Source organism: Bidens hawaiensis, unplaced genomic scaffold, assembly GCF_021521415.1.
Source record: "Bidens hawaiensis isolate Kalapana, Puna unplaced genomic scaffold, B.hawaiensis_p1.1 tig00046083_1, whole genome shotgun sequence".
Classification (NCBI taxonomy): domain Eukaryota; kingdom Viridiplantae; phylum Streptophyta; class Magnoliopsida; order Asterales; family Asteraceae; genus Bidens; species Bidens hawaiensis.
Genome location: NW_027498204.1, coordinates 57,819 through 74,689, shown reverse-complemented (window position 1 = coordinate 74,689; position 16,871 = coordinate 57,819). Strand labels below are relative to the sequence as shown.

At 35.2% G+C, this 16,871-nt stretch overlaps 1 protein-coding gene and 1 pseudogene across 2 annotated transcripts; one reads left to right on the top strand and one right to left on the bottom strand.

Moving 5' to 3' along the window:
- Positions 1 to 476: 476 nt before the first annotated feature.
- On the bottom strand, positions 477 to 3,475 carry LOC143596123 (uncharacterized). Its single transcript, XM_077074975.1, has 3 exons — positions 3,163 to 3,475; positions 1,642 to 1,797; positions 477 to 827 (listed from the first exon to the last, which is right to left on the bottom strand). Exons 1-3 carry the CDS (start codon positions 3,448 to 3,450, stop codon positions 723 to 725), a joined length of 549 nt encoding a protein of 182 aa, XP_076931090.1. The 5' UTR covers positions 3,451 to 3,475; the 3' UTR covers positions 477 to 722.
- A 1,289-nt stretch (positions 3,476 to 4,764) lies between these two features.
- LOC143596122 (trigger factor-like protein TIG, Chloroplastic) lies at positions 4,765 to 8,334 on the top strand (annotated as a pseudogene). Its single transcript, XR_013146652.1, has 13 exons — positions 4,765 to 5,034; positions 5,481 to 5,564; positions 5,704 to 5,832; positions 5,915 to 6,003; positions 6,103 to 6,286; positions 6,492 to 6,579; positions 6,662 to 6,816; positions 6,899 to 6,991; positions 7,280 to 7,372; positions 7,452 to 7,532; positions 7,654 to 7,803; positions 7,891 to 7,986; positions 8,103 to 8,334. The product of XR_013146652.1 is annotated as a trigger factor-like protein TIG, Chloroplastic (transcript).
- Positions 8,335 to 16,871: the final 8,537 nt, after the last annotated feature.

Below are 16,871 nucleotides of genomic sequence, written 5' to 3'. Positions count from 1 at the left end.
GAACTTCATTCCTTGCCTTCCATATGCATGAACAACCAGTGATGATAATACCATGTAGAATGTCTTTTTGTCCAATATCTATCCGTTTTGAATTTGGAAATTCCAATAAGTCTCTTAACTGTAAAGGCAAATATTTGATTTATTCTTGCACCAACTGCTAATTCCTTGCCAAGCAACCGAAGCGATATATCACATACTAAAGAGATGGTTTGCCACATCTAGAATTTTGCCACAAAGAATGCACAAATCGGAATTAACCTGCACACTTCTTTTTTATATAGCCGTTAAGGTTGGTAACCGATCCATTAATACGGATCAAAATGGGATAAATTAATTAACGGGTTAAATCAAAAACCGCTATGGAAATCTAAAAGCTGGTTCTGTAGTAACCTTATAATTAGGGTCAATCTGTGTTTGTTAATTAAATGAGCTGAAATTGAAACCGAACCGCACAACCGCTACTGATAATGCTAAGGTAATCTAAAACTGGTTCTGCATTAACTTGCCCTGATATGGGTTATTTGTCCTAAAACGTTGATGAGATGATATCTACACCACAATGAAGGATTAATTACATGAGTCAAGGTTGTACTACAAGCACATGGACCTACAAGTTGATAACTTTATCTTTTTCACAATCATGATAAGATAATGGTGATAAGTTTAAGCTGCAAAGCCCCTTTGTGCAGCTTTCGCCCAGTCAGCAACTTTGTTGACACCACCTAATCATGGTCTTCATCATCATCATCATGATCATCACCATCTGCATCCAAATCCATGGGTTGGTTGTTCAAGTCTTTGGTTGCTTTGTCATTCTTCTGTGATGCCTGTTTATACGCATGCTCAAATAGAAAATCGTGAGAAAATGAAAGACAGATTTCCATATATGGAAAAGATGCTCTCCGCCTAACAAAACAATGCTCAATAAGACGAGTGCGTTTAGTTCGTGGATTTTCTTTCCAAGGAATTGGAATTTGCCTAAAATATTTGGAACATGAAGACATTAAAATCTATCAAAGAAATTTGGAATGGATTGGAACCAATCAGTCTATCACACTTCCGCAAACATACCGGTTGCCACTATGACCACCGCCACCCCACAAGACTCTCATTGTCGCCGCCTCCGCTGCCCTGACCCCATTATCGTTGCTGCCACCAATAGGGTGGGGCATTGGGTGTGGTAGCACGATGACTGCAGTGGCAGATTTGAGAACAGTGACTAGTCGGAGATTCCATTTACTTTTGGGTAAATTACTTCACATTTTCAAAGGATTGTTAGAATTCCTTTACATGAAGTAATTTCATGGAATAAATCCAATTCATTTATTGAAAATGAAATTAAGATTCCAATTTCACCAAATTATGTGAATCAAACACATGAAGAAATGGAATTCAAACTCCAATTCAGTTAAATTCCACGAACCAAAAGCATCACAGTTTCAATCTTTCTATGAGTCAAAACTCAAAACACGTTCGGTTGGATTGATTTAGAATGCCTTTTATTTTATAAAGTTGTATAAGGAGGTCTTATGTTTATGCATTATTTTTCATTTTACTTATTTATCCATTAGATAAAGCATAACTTGAGTCAACCCACTCATAAAGGTTGATAAAAGAACAAATTTATTTCAGCATCATCACCTGAGACTTTGCTGCAAGAGCATTATCAAAGTTCTTTTTTTCATTATCATCATTTTCTGAAGCTTCTTGAGTAGGAGATCTGTTTGGCTTGCTCTCTTCTTTAACATGAACATCACCCTTTTCAGCTTCCTTTTTCTTTCCGTGTAGCACGACAATCTGCACGAATACTTACCAAACTTAATACAAGCATTTTAGACAAATATTACAAGAATACGATGAACGGTAACGAATAATGGATAATTAGTAACTGCAGCCTAATTTGGAAGCATCATCCATTACCAACCCACTTGAAAACAGAAATTAAAGTATCTTTACTTGTCAACATCAGCTTTAGCCTTTATGCTTGAATCATATTCCAACTCAAAATATCAACCTTTTTCTTACTAATGAAAACCTATCTTACATCATTCAGCACTTTCCACACATTCAAGTTGAGATTACTCTCCGTTAGTGGCAAAATATGTCAGAATCCTAACATTAAAAATCCCAAATCCACCAAACTATCACCTTGTCCTATAGTCACAAAACTTACAAAATGTAAGAAGTATTAATTATAAACATAAAATATCACCATTGATTTTAAGGAATCTAATTGAACGAACATCAGCTTTAGCCTAACTTAAAATTAACAACCCTTTTTTCATAACGAAAACCTAATTTAAATCATTCTGCACTTCCAAGTGTTCTTGTAATGCTGTGATAGCAAAGGAATCCACACATTTAAGTTAAGTTTACAATCCATTAGTGGACAAAACAGGGCAGAATCCTAACTTACAAAATCCGAAATCCACCAAACTATCACCTTCTCCTATAGTCACAAACTTTACAAATATAAGAAGTAATTATTAACTATAAACATCATAGATCACCATTGATTTTAAGGAATTTAATCGAACGAACACGTAGTAAATGGACTTCATATACCAAAATCAAGAACATCAACTACCTTCCACTACATATAAAAAGTTGCATGCATATCAAAATTTGTGTATGATTGTCTAAGATACTCAAATCGAAATGTGAAATTACAATTTAATCAAGGCACACGATCGATAAACATTCTTTTATTGCAAGAGAAAGACCGACTCAAAAACTCATTACATTAACTCTCTATTGATCACACACCCAACGCCTCTACCCAATTCATACATATTATATTTTATCGATCTAACCTTAACCCTAACTTGGTGACCAAGACATTACGTTAATAATCCTATTACAATTAAGAAACCAAACCAACTTAACCGACTGGGCAACTCAGGTCCTCCCATATTCACCAACTTGTGAATACGGTCCGGAATTGGCGAATTTCTTTCAATCAATGACAATATGTGAAATGACTAACATGCAGGCAAACCGGTGTTTAATCCGTGTATCTATAAGTCTATAACATCCAATTCTCTAGACTCAATAATATTTAACGTTTATCAATTTCAAGAGTAACTTATAATTTGAATAATTTGCAATGATCAATTACATAAAACATTAAAACCCTAGACTTAATATTCAACTTCAGGTTACCGGTGCATAACGTAGCTTCCGCCTCTGCGGCTCTTCGGCTACTGATTCCGATACTCCACCGGACTTAGTCGGAACCGGAGTCCACCGGCGAACTCGTATAGCAGAGACGTTGTTGGTGGTGGTTCCATTAGAGTTGGAGGTGTTGCTATGGTTGTAAGTGACAGAAGATGATGATGACGATGAGACATTGACCCACTGCTTCTGCCACCGTCTCACCGGTCCGGTGAAAACCGGAGCCGACCCGTAGCGGGAGGATGGACGGCCAGTACGCGAACCGATTCCTTCCATTCAGTAGAAATGATATGATTGTACAGACAGAGTACAGGTGTGTGTTTAGTCGTTTGGAGTATGTTAAACGACGTCGTGTGCTGGTTTCTGGTTTTAGCTGGGGGTTGGCACTGCCACGTGTAGGTTACTGGGATAATTATAATTGTACTTTTGGACCATGTGGCTGCTGTTTAATAAATGCTTTAATTTTTTTCTAAGATTGTTGATTGGGTGATTTCATTTTTAGTTGTTTTAGTTTTACATATTACTTATAATTAATTATTCCGTTTGACTATTTTGGTTTATTATTGTATAGATTATTAATGCACTTCCCTCAACACTCTCATAGTCTCGTACAATTTCAGTAATTAACTATACAAGTATATGTCTCAACTAATTTTTAATCATTTTGACACTTTACGGTTCATTACCTTTTTGGCTTTGAACTTTTTTTTAAAATGCAATTTACAGTTTTATACTACTCTTCTATGTTATACTGATTTTTTTCGAAACTAACTTCTAAAAATGAATATGTGACTTCCCACCAAGAGACATAAGCTTCTATTGCTGGATCACTCTACCAATACTTTTCAAAAATGCCATACAAACATACAGCATGACAACCAACATCATCACTTGTCGGGCTTATTTGGATGAAAACTATTACAGTTAAACTCATATTATATGTGAAACATGTCACTCCATTAAACTTGTGTGAAAACATGTCGAAGCATAGAAAATTGAGCAAAATGTGAGCGTATAAGTCTTGGAGTATATGTATAAACATATATGCCAAGACTTATACACCGTATATATTATACGGCGTGTAACTTACATGCCGGATAACATATGCACCGCATATATTGTGCCTATATAAATTGTTTTCTTGCTCGTCTTCTCATCTTCTTCCTTTCAGTCAGTTTCTCACCCAAGTGATATCTGATTTACATAAGCATACTTCGTGTAAGGAAACCGTTGGCATTCCTAAATGGCAAAATGCCATAAAAGCTCCTGAGAAAACTAGTACTTGGGCTGCTGTTGTGTTTTTCCCGTGAAAAGAAAGCTATTAAATGCATATGGATGTTTAAAGTTAAACACAACGCAGATGAAACGGTTAAATGTTATAAAGCAAGATTGGTGGTGAGAGGCGATACTAAAAAAATAGGGGCCTAAGTTCTCCTAAATTCAATGCCTATATAAAAGATTTCAAAGTGGAGGGGCCATATAATACTTTACCCAAAAAAAAGAGAAAAAAACCGGAGCATTTGAGAAACGGGTAACCGTAATATTCCTATCCACTGAGACTGAACTGCCGGCTATCTTCAACATTCAACAATGGAGCTCTGCAGTTCAGCTCCTGTAACCTCATATTTTTTAAAATCTTTTGTAGTTTCTCTCCCACTTTCTTCAATCTGCTCGCCTTATTCCTTCAAGCCCACCAAACAATTCACTTCTCTCACAGTTTCTCATACATGTCACCAGTTACCTCATTATTCCCCAAGAAACTTATCAGTCTGCGCGAGGGCTTCGGCGTCAAACGAAGTCGTCAAATACCCGCTATCCACCGATCTTATTGTTAAAGAAACCCAAGAACCGAATTGCAGGGTGAGCTATATTTTTAGTAATTGTTTATATGCATTTAAACTGTTTGTTGAAAGTCCTCAATGACATTATTATTACAAGTGTTGTAAAACTCAATGACATTTTTTGTTATAAATACTAGTAAACTTATAATAATTGTCGTATATATAATTCCCAAAAATCAATATTTGTATAATTTACGGTGTCTAAGTACTCCCGAGTACTTCCCACCTATGCCGAGTACTCGCAACTCCCTAGTCGACCGATCGGGCAGCGCTTAGCGAGTTCTCAACCATATGACACTATTTTTTAAAACAAGCACTGCAAATAGAATCATGGTGGTGCTGAGTAAGAGACTTTGTATTTGAAATTAACTACTATTTACATCAATTTCAAAATGTAGATGCTCTTTTCAAAGAAGGAGTATTGTAAATGTGTGTTTTCTGCGTTTTAACCTTTGAAGCCTGCAGATGCGGTTGAGCGTTGAAGTTCCAGAAGTTGTATGTGAAGATTGCTACGAAAGAGTCATAGATGAGTTTATGAAGTGGGCAGTGGTACATTTAGCTTTTGTTTTGTCAATCATTTTTATTTTGAATGCTTAAATGTTTTTAGTGTTCTTATAAGTTATAATGAGTTTTATTTTTGGGGGAAAACAATTTACATATCACTCATGTTCATTGTTATTTTTTTTAGGTTCCGGGATATCCTTCTGGAAGGCAAGTTCCAGAAGATGTTCTTGTAAATTATATTGGAACGGAGGGTATCAGAAAGGCGACTGTTGAAGCTATTCTAAAGAGAACTCTTCCACATGCCATGTCATCAGTATGTAATGGTTTCTTGTTTCAGTATTAAATTTCAAGTCAAAATATAATGATCCCATAATCTTAAACATCTTGTTACACAGGTAGAAGGGCGGGCTTTAAACGACTCGATACGCATCACAACTACATTTTCTGAAATGGAAAAAACTTATGCTTCTTTGAACATTTTATGGTACGTCATAGATTTAATTTTCTAGTTAAATATGGGCGTCTCGTTTAAAAGTATCTATACAAGTTTCAAATCTTGATGCCAATATTGTTGTGGGTATAGATATGATGTTGTTGTGGAAGTAGCACCTGAAGTGAAATGGATTCCGGAGGATGGTTACAAGAATTTAAAAGTTGTAGTTGAGCTTGACAGTGAAATAGAGGCAAAAACAGCTTCTGAACGAGAATTAAAACGTCTTTACAAAACTCTAAGTACAATGAGAATTGTCAAAAATAGAGGACTACAGGTACTTGTGCTTTGGATATATTCAAGATTTCAAGTTTTTGTTTTATAATTTGTTATATAGTCTTTTAAAGGTGACAAGTTTTTAGGTTGTGTTTTATCTTTAACGGGTCAAATGGATCAAATATAATTTGGGTGATATTGTGATATTGTGACACGAAAAAAAATAAATAAATAAAATTAAATGGGCTTAACGACAACGTCTTTAGGTTGGTGATGTTGTGGTCCTGGATATATCAGCAACAACAGTGGGACAGGATGGATCAGAAGTGGAGGTTCCAGCTGCAGGGAGTAAAGGTATATTCATCTGTTGTTCTAAGTCAAACTTTATAACTTTGACTTTTTCAGTCAAATAATGTCATATTCTTTGGACCTGCAGGCTTCAATTTTGATACCGAAGATGGAGATACGGTTGTTCCTGGTTTTCTTGACGCGATAATCGGAATTCAAAGAGGTGAAACAAAATCTTTCCCACTTTCATTTCCAGATTCATGGAAACAAGAAGATCTTCGCGGTCTTCGTTGTCAGTTTACTGTAAGTTTTCCTCATAAACAACCCTGCTGAAAATGTGAAGTGAAATTTAAGGGGAAATTTATATGATTAAATTTATTGTTAGGTTGAATGTAAAGAGCTCTTTTTTAGAGAATTGCCAGAACTGAATGATGCTATTGCTGATAAGCTTCTTCCAGGATGCACCACTATCGAGCAGGTTACACACAACACACACACGTTTTTACACTAAAGAATCGGTCAAGTTGGGTTATCATGGGTGAATTTGGGTCAACTTAAAATGGGTCAATATTTTCATTTCATTTTCTAATATGGGTTGATTTGGGACGAAAAGGTCAAATGAGTCGAATAAAATTTGGCTAAAAAGGAATGTGTTGAAAGTCTCCTTAAGTCTCTTTTTGATGCATACAAGCACCTACATTGTTATTATCCAAATATTTAGATTATTATTGTAATAATATTTCTTTGATGTATGGAACTTTTTCAGGTTAAGGAATCATTGTTGGAGAGATATATAGAACTGGAACAAACAGCTAAAGCTCAAGCGACTGATAACGCCATTCTTGACCAGCTTCAAAAGGTGTTAATTTTCCACAATAATTAATTAATAATTATTTACTTCTTCAATATTAATAATTTGTTGAGACTCTCTATTCCAGATGATTCAAGTTGAAATTCCTAAATCATTGTTTGAAGATCAAGGAAGCCAACTTTATGGAGGCAAACTACTAGAAATACAGGTATAATATAACTTTTGTCTCTAGTGTGCTTTTTTGGCAACATTTGTAAGTAGTTAATAGTGGTTGAAAAAATTATATTTAACCCTGAAAAGTCAATAATATTCATTTTATGTACACACAGTCAAACATGAAACTGAATGAAGAGCAGCTAGAAGCACTTTCAAAGCCAGAAGCAGTAAGAGAGTTCTTGGAAAACCAGAGGGAGAACATAGAATGCCTAATCAGGCAGAGTTTTGCTGTTGGAGATATTTTTAAACGCGGAAATCTGCAGGTTCAACTTTTTTTTTTTCAATCATTTATCACAAAATATATATGGATATTAAATTTATAAATTGCCAAAAAATTGATTTTCTTACAGATATCAAAGGATGAGCTCGTGAAAGGGGTCGAGAGTTCTGTTGCTGAATTTAAAACACTCAAACAGGAGTATGATGAAGAAAGCATTCAAGCGCAGGTAACTCCAAACATATTACACGGGGCGCATGGGTTTCAAATAGAATCTTTAATTATCTATTATTCTACCATTCTTTCTTGGTAAATTTATGCATGTTTTCGTTAAATGTTTGTTAGGTGCAAGAGATATTAGAGGGAGCAAAAGTTCTCGAATGGTTGCGAGAACATGCAGATGTTCAGTATATAATCAACTGACAAGCTTGATAAAAAAAAGTAGCAGTCAAAGACACATTTTTGTTACAGGTGCATGCTTTTAATTGTTTTAGTTTCTGGAAATAAGGTTGAACAAAACTTTGGTAAATGAACAACAACCTTAGTAGCAGAGAAGAGAAATAAATAAACATTTTCTCTTGCCTCCCCTGTAGATTTATTCGTCGTGATTTCTGAACAAGTTATGGAACATCTACCAATTATCAAATGTTAAATAAATCACAGTAACTAAGTATAGTTAAATGTTCAGTGTTACGTATCAATTGTAGTAGCTAGTAGATAGGTGATAGAAGTTGTTAAGGTTTGTTTTGTAAATACTTAAAGCACCAAGTAACTATGAACTTGTTAGTATATATTATACTATGATTATAGGAGATGGGATTAGCAGATATGAAGGACAGCATAATTGTACCTTTAACGAAAAAGACAGCATAATTGTACCTTTAACGAAAAAAGCGCTTAAAGAGCGGTATAATTGAGGTTCATGAGAGGATGTATATAAAGACGTGCTTATAGAACAGCATAAACAATATATAGACGCGTAAATGTTTGATATTGATGAGAACTTGCAAGGCCGTCAGCAGTAAGGTTTTACGCCATATGGAAGGAAGTCTGGACTTAACCACACATCACACATGTTTAGTGAATTGCTAAGTAACAAAGGAGGTTAAATACCCAAAACATTAACTAGTAACTTTACTTTAGTTCATCATACAATTTGATAATTTATTTGTAAGCTTAAACCAAATTTTAAAAATCTATAAGAACACACGGCTATGCGACTAACTTTCACACAGACACACATTCATGTACTTTAATTCTTTTTCGGATTCTTAATAATAAGAGGTCACACGCCCATGTTATTAGAAAGTACATAATCAACTTATTGTATTGAAGCTGCATTTTTCTCTTAGAAGTTAGAAAGCTTAATGTATACTTAATTTGTGTTTGGACATGTTTATAAGCTTATACATGCCAGTTGCTAAACTAAAATTATGTGCATATGCGTTCTTTATGCAAAATGCTAAGAGAAATTAGAGTGTTATTCGTTACTAACAGATCACATGATTGTGTGAGACGGTGAGCTCAGTAACTAGCCAAGCGCGGCAAAAACTGATGCCGGGCTGAGTTTCCCTAAATGGTGGTACCTCCCTACACTTCGAAAATAATCATTGTTAGAATACATTGAGGATACACGTAAATCTTCAACACGTTAAATTGCCGCATAAAACATAATTATAAAATGAACTTGAAATGGTTGAACGACAGTGCCTATCAGTTGCCACCATAGGCTTAAGGTGGGTTACCGTAAGGCTACCGTTAAGGCGTTAACCTATGGAGAGCCCAAATTATTTTGTTGTCATAAGCTAATATAGTGGTGTGTAGGTTTTAAGCTAATATAGTGGTGTGTAGGTTTTAGATGAACCAAAGCTTAACTATTTAGGAATGTTTAAAAGTTATCTCAGAATCTTTTGGCTAGCATCTTCGTAAATATTCACTAGCAAGCACTTCACTAATTGGTATGCATACTTTCAGTTAATAATAAGTTGGAGCTAAATATTAAATAATAGCAAGTATGGAAGCTCATGTTCATTCACATTCCTTTTGGTTATGCATGATAGAAGCTTTTGGTTATGCTTTCGGCTTACCCAAGTTCGAATCTTCTAACATTGGCGCTCACCATTTTTACAGACTTTTACGTGCGCCCCCAAAGAAGAAATCCTTATGGAAAAATACGAAAATCCTCTGACCATCCCATCAAAGTGGTGATGGCTAGAATAACGAGTCTTACTCAAATTTTTAGGCAAGATCTTCATGTAGTCCTGTCTTTTATTTTATTTTATTTTTGAACCACAACTTTTATTAAAACCAGCATGGGGAGTCCTTTATGTCCTCATTACAAGGAGTTCTGTATAGCCATAAAGCATCGGCTTGTGTCATGTAAACTAAAGCTCTTCAAAGTTTACACACCATCATTTGTGAATGTATTTTTCATAGGAGGTTGGTTTGATGACATGAGTGAAAGATTTAATATACTTTAAGAGGTAATTTAAAAGAAAATCTAAAAGGTATTAAAACTAAGATTTTCATTATTACCAATAATTAACAGCAAATTAAGTTCTAATACAACTTTTAATTTTTGCATCAAGAAAACAGCAAATTAAGTTCTAATACAACTTTTAATTTTGGGGCAATTTTATAGAATAGTAATCAAGTTTCAAAATTATTCTAATTAGGCCACTCAACTTTAAAAAGTGTTCCAATTAAGTCACTTAACTTTCATATTTTATTAAATTAAAGGTTTTAACATGTTTTTTTAGCCGTTTTCTTTTTTGTTTCACATAGGAAATCTTTTTATTTTTTTTTATGTTGACGTTAGGTGGCGACATGGATTTTATTTTTCATTTTTAAATTTTAATATAATTAATGTTTTTTAAATTATTTAAATTTAACTACATATACTGTAAATTCCGACTCCCACATTTTATCCTCCATTTCTTTGTTGACGCACAAAAAAATCGGTGAGACTTGATTTGAAGATTTAGTGACCCGATTTGAAAAAAGTTACATAAATGACATAATTGGAACACTTTTGAAACTTGTTTGCTATTTTATAAAATGTTTCCTTTAATTTTTGCATCAAGAAAAAACTAGTCTGTTTTCATTGGTTGATACAAAGCTTGCTAAAGTTTTAAGGTTGTTGAACTATTTATAGACATAATTATATTCGAACAAAATATGTTTTTCTTTAAACAACCGTTTTTTTTTGTCACTCATAAGATTTAATTCCTCTCCATTCACCGATGTAAAAAAAAGGGTCCTATGAAGTAGGCCAAAGACCCTTTGTTATACAAATCAAATATACTATAGGAATTATTTTTGTTTTTGAGTATGTTATCAAAATATAAAAGTAAAAATTCCAATATATCTTTCAGACTTAAATGGAAAATTTATTTCTTTAGCATATAGTCAAGGTCATAATCATAGTTGAAAGTTGTATCATCATTTTCAGTTGAAACATTTTATTTGAAATTTAAAATGATAATTTAAAGCCGAGAAACAAGGTCTGATTTCTCCTTTACACTTTCGGGTCCACAAATTGGTCAATACCTCATAGTGTCATTCGTAGTAAATAACCCCAAAAACCACGGCGCCCAATATATCAAAGTATTTTTGCCAACTTTAACTTTTTAGTAATATTAGACCGGACTTTATATACTAATAAAATATAGTAAAAGTATAATATACATTAATATTTCAAATAAAAAATAATTTTTCTAGTATTTAATTTGGCCAATAATATGGTTATTGAAATAGTTCACATTGACCGATGCACGTTACCAAGCGTACCATTTCAAACTAGGTGGAATAATCTAATCCTATAAAAGAAGTTAATATTTGTGTTGGCATGTTTTGTTAGATCGAAACCTAACTGGATGGAACTTGAGCAAATTACGCTACCAAGGTATTGATATCGAGCCCATTGGTTGTCCGATTTGCCATTCGAGCCCGGAAACCACATACCACTTGTTTGGAGATTGTTTTGTTGCCTCAAAAGATTTGGAGACTTGCTGCGGGCTAGCTTGAAGTGGAGTTCATTATTAGAGTCAAACCAAAATTGATGATGAATTTATTAGGCTCGTCATCATTCTCAGCTAAAAAGAAAAGTTTATTGAGTGTGCTTGTTAAGTGACGTGGTGGCCTATATGGAGATTCAGAAATATGCTACTGTTTCAACCGAAAGAGATTTAAAGTGGAAAATTTTTTGATTCGATAATTTATTTTTCTTTCACTCGGTACTCGAATAGAAATCGAAAATCTAACTTTGCTTGGGATGAGTGGCTAAAAAACCCTCTCCTTTTGATGTAATTTGTTCTCAGGTTCGACTCTTTGTAGAAATTTATTTAACGCATCTAAACTGTTAAAAAAATGTTTTTTCTTTGCGTGTCTTAAAGGCCTAATTTAGCTTTAGGGTGAATATTCAAGCCAGTATCATATATCTAGTATAATTTAGAAGTTTGGTGCAACAAAAGCTTTTTTAGAATATTTTATTAGTTGTGTTTTGTTTTTATGTAAATTATTTTGATGATTAATCAATTATAACATTTTGGTGTGTTGGTTAATGTTAAGTGTGTTAATGCTTGGCAATGATAAACTACTCAAGTTCAAGACTCATATGGAGCAACTTTTAACATTTTATTTTTGTTAAGTGGATGGAGACTCATTCTTCAAATAGATTTTTTTTAAGTTTCTTCTTTTTATTTTTTTAATATTTTATTTGTGTTTTTATTTAAATATGTTAATATAAATAAGAGTTTTGGTGTCATAGTACCTCATTGGGCCACTTGGTCGAAGACATTTTTTTTTATGATTTTGTTCAGGTACCGTAACGAATGTGACGGAAACCGGTCAAATTCGCGTAGAGTCGCCGCGTTTTGTTTTAGTTCAAGTGCTGTAACGATCGTAACCAAAACCGACCGAATACCGATTTTTTTTTGTTCTAGTACCGTAACGAACCTAACGGAAACTGGTCGAATTTGAGTAGACTCACCGCCTCAACGCTTGAGTTTTACCAACCGACTCCACTTCATTGGTCCACCTAATTTTTTAGAATGTTTTGTCTTCTATTTGGTTTTAGTTCTAGTATAATAACGCACGCTAGGGCTGTCACTTTTACCCGAAACCCAACCCGAAAAAACTCGTACCCGAAACCGGACTAACCCGACTCGAAGAACCCGAACCCGAACCGAAGTAATTTTGATTGGTTCTCGGGTTTGATTTATAAGTTTTGGGTCAACCCGAAAAACCCGAACTTTTAGTATTGAAATTAAATATATTTTTAGGTATAATAAGCTAAGTTTTAGCCACTAAAGTTATCAGAATCTGGCTCTAATCGACCGTTGTCATTCTAACTATTATAGATCGATTGTTTATTATTAATTTATGTTTTCCGTTTATTACTAATAGCAACCGAAATCGAACAACCAAATCACGCCCGATTGAATGCGATCAAGGCTCGGGTTAGCTTTACTCTTCTTTTGAATTGTTTTATCAAGTTTTGTTGGTTTGTTATTTTATTACTTGTGTTATAAGTAAAGAACAATATGATGTTTTAATTTTAGCATTGTAATTTTAAAATTTTTTTGTTTTTGTTTTTTTTTCTTTTGTTTGTTTGTTTTCTAGGAAACTCGAAACCCGATTAACCCAACCCGAAAAAACCCGAACCCGAATAACCCAAACCCGAATAATCCATGAGAGATTTGGGTTGGGTTTCGGGTCAAGATTTAAAACTTTGAAACCCGAAGAACCCGACCCGAAAAACCCGAAACCCGAAAAACAAACCTGAAGAACAACCCTCACGCACGCAATCAAAACCGATCGAATTTGTGTCGACTTATCGCCTCAACGCTTAGGACCAACGACGCTTGGGTTTACCACCGTCCAGGTTTTACCAACCTGTCCCGGTGCAACACACAGGGTAAAACACTAGTTTAATATATATTATATGTATAAGATTAATTTAAGAGGTCTAGTGGTTATTGTTTAACCCTCTTTGAGTCTTTGTAAAGATTTCAAATTTGAATGTACTTTCCGATTTAATGTTTTTAACCTCTTAAAGACTATATGATCATGTTGGTTAATGAATATATGTGAGGTTAAAAACTGTTTTTCTTAACATAAATGATATTTTACATCATTCTATTAGCTAGCAGAGTATGTGTTCGAAACAAAAACGCAGTGAATTTTGTGGAAAAACCTTACCAACATATTTATACTAAACTAACTTGTAAACCAAACTAGGCTAATGAACTTAAATTAAGAAAAAAAAATTGATATAGACTTGTGTCTTCATTAGTGTAGTACTATAGTGTCAGCGGATCCTCCTCTTAAACTAAATTCATTAATTTCTCTTTTGCATGGGGCATTCATATGTAAAATGATCATACTCATTGTAACTTCAACATCTTAGGTACTGTTTGTTTTTGTTTAAAAGGTCTGTAAGGGGCTTACGTTTGCAAGCGCGTAGACATAAGCTTCTGAAGACTGTTTGTTTTCTTAGAAAAAAAGATCTGAAAACTGCTTTTATGGTCTTAAAAATAAGCTATTGTTCAACTTCTTCACACTTCTTAACATCCTACCAACACTCAATATCCAACACTACCACCACCCATCGTGAGCCAACACCACCACCCACTTTCCGCCGCACCACCATGTAAGGCCCCGTTCCCGGTAACCCTACTTTGGTGTTGGATTTACTCATAAACACAGTTTTAAAATCAGAGATAATAAAAACTTTCGCAGAATAATTAAAACTTCATGTATTACATTACAAAACATCAAATCATGTCTTAACATACAAGTTGTCTTTTCATAAATATTAACATAAAATAGTCATGACACTTCTTCATGGATGCCAGTCTCTTTAGCTCGTGCCATGTGTCTCTCCTCAAGCCAGCTGCCTCAACCTATTTACCTGCGTGCATACTAAAAGTCAGCTACGCTGAGTGAGTTCTAGTTAATCAATTAACATACATTACATTCATACCATACTCATACGTGTCCGGAGATACGTATTCATACCTTATTTACTATCACTTCTTTCATACATACTTTACATATATGCATACGTTCTTACATACTTTCTTTCATAAAACCCTATGGTATACCATAAGCCATTCTATCGTAGACATCACAGATATTGGAAGGGTCTGGTCCCTAACATCACAGATATTATAAGGGTCTGGTCCCTACTGTCTCGAATAACCTTACCACCATACCTGTCATATGTATATAATATATATACATGATCATACATATAATCATTATATAATAATAACATTCTATACATAGTCATACACGTATCATACACTTACCATTCAAGTAAATGTATTAACTATCACATGGGAGTATGCACACAGCCCCGAAAACATAACAGATAAAGGGGGGGGCTAGAACTCACCTGGAGTCGGTTTCTCTCGCCGTTAACGGTAATGCCCTTCCTTAGTCGTGCATGGCTAATTGTACAACACATTACGCTTGTCAATTATCCATTACTACTACTTCCTACATCTAAGTTAGTGAAACCCTCAACTAACAGGGGTCCTGGGGCAACGCCCCTGGTAGCGGGGTCTAGGGGCGGCAGCCCCTAGCAGGGTCCAAGGGGCAGAGCCCCTGGCTGGGGTTGAGCTGCCAGGTCAACTCAGAAAAATTTTATTTTCACTAACAGTCCTTTAACAAAAATGCATCATAAAATGAATTTCATGAAATTTCGCATGGAAGAATTTCGCTTCGCATGACTTTTTTTCACTTCGCATGGAATTTCGCTTCGCATGACTGTGCGATGCGAAAATATTGATTTCGCTTCGCATGGCTGTGCGATGCGAAATTTCTGCCTTTCGTCGTTTTTACCATTTTAAAGCCATTTTTCTCCTTGTTTCCTCCTTAGGACCCGATTCTACTCTTTTTATGTGTTTTGGGTTGTACCAACTTTGTATACCCGTGTTTCTCATAATCCAGACGTCACCTTTTTGTTCTATAATAGACTCGTGAGGCTAAAACTCACCAAGTTCATGTTTTTCTTATATTTCACAACCCGGTCTATCATTACATCGGTTTGCATGTCGATTCTAACCATAAAACTTAACCCTTTGGCCGAAGCTTACCTTTTTGCTCCGGGTTCGGTTCAGATCTGGACAACCCCGAAGATCTGGACGTTTTCTTGATGTTTGAGATACTCGAACACCAAGATCCTCCTTGCTTTAGCCTGGATTCGGTTTCTTTCGCCGTTAACGGTAATGCCCTTCCTTAGTCGTGCATGGCTAATTGTACAACACATTACGCTTGTCAATTATCCATTACTACTACTTCCTACATTTAAGTTAGTGAAACCCTCAACTAACAGGGGTCCTGGGGCAACGCCCCTGGTAGCGGGGTCTAGGGGCGGCAGCCCCTAGCAGGGTCCAAGGGGCAGAGCCCCTGGCTGGGGTTGAGCTGCCAGGTCAGTTCAGAAAAATTTTATTTTCACTAACAGTCCTTTAACAAAAATGCATCATAAAATGAATTTCATGAAATTTCGCATGGAAGAATTTCGCTTCGCATGACTTTTTTTCACTTCGCATGGAATTTCGCTTCGCATGACTTTTTCTCTTCGCATGACTGTGCGATGCGAAAATATTGATTTCGCTTCGCATGGCTGTGCGATGCGAAATTCCTGCCTTTCGTCGTTTTTACCATTTTAAAGCCATTTTTCTCCTTGTTTCCTCCTTAGGACCCGATTCTACTCTTTTTATGTGTTTTGGGTTGTACCAACTTTGTATACCCGTGTTTCTCATAATCCAGACGTCACCTTTTTGTTCTATAATAGACCCGTGAGGCTAAAACTCACCAAGTTCATGTTTTTCTTATATTTCACAACCCGGTCTATCATTACATCGGTTTGCATGTCGATTCTAACCATAAAACTTAACCCTTTGGCCGAAGCTTACCTTTTTGCTCCGGGTTCGGTTCAGATCTGGACAACCCCGAAGATCTGGACGTTTTCTTGATGTTTGAGATACTCGAACACCAAGATCCTCCTTGCTTTAGCCTGGATTCGGATTCGGGTCTTTAGAGAAAATGTGTGTGTTCTTGAGTGTGTGTGTGTGGTGAAAGGGAAGAAAGTGGTGAAAGAAAGGA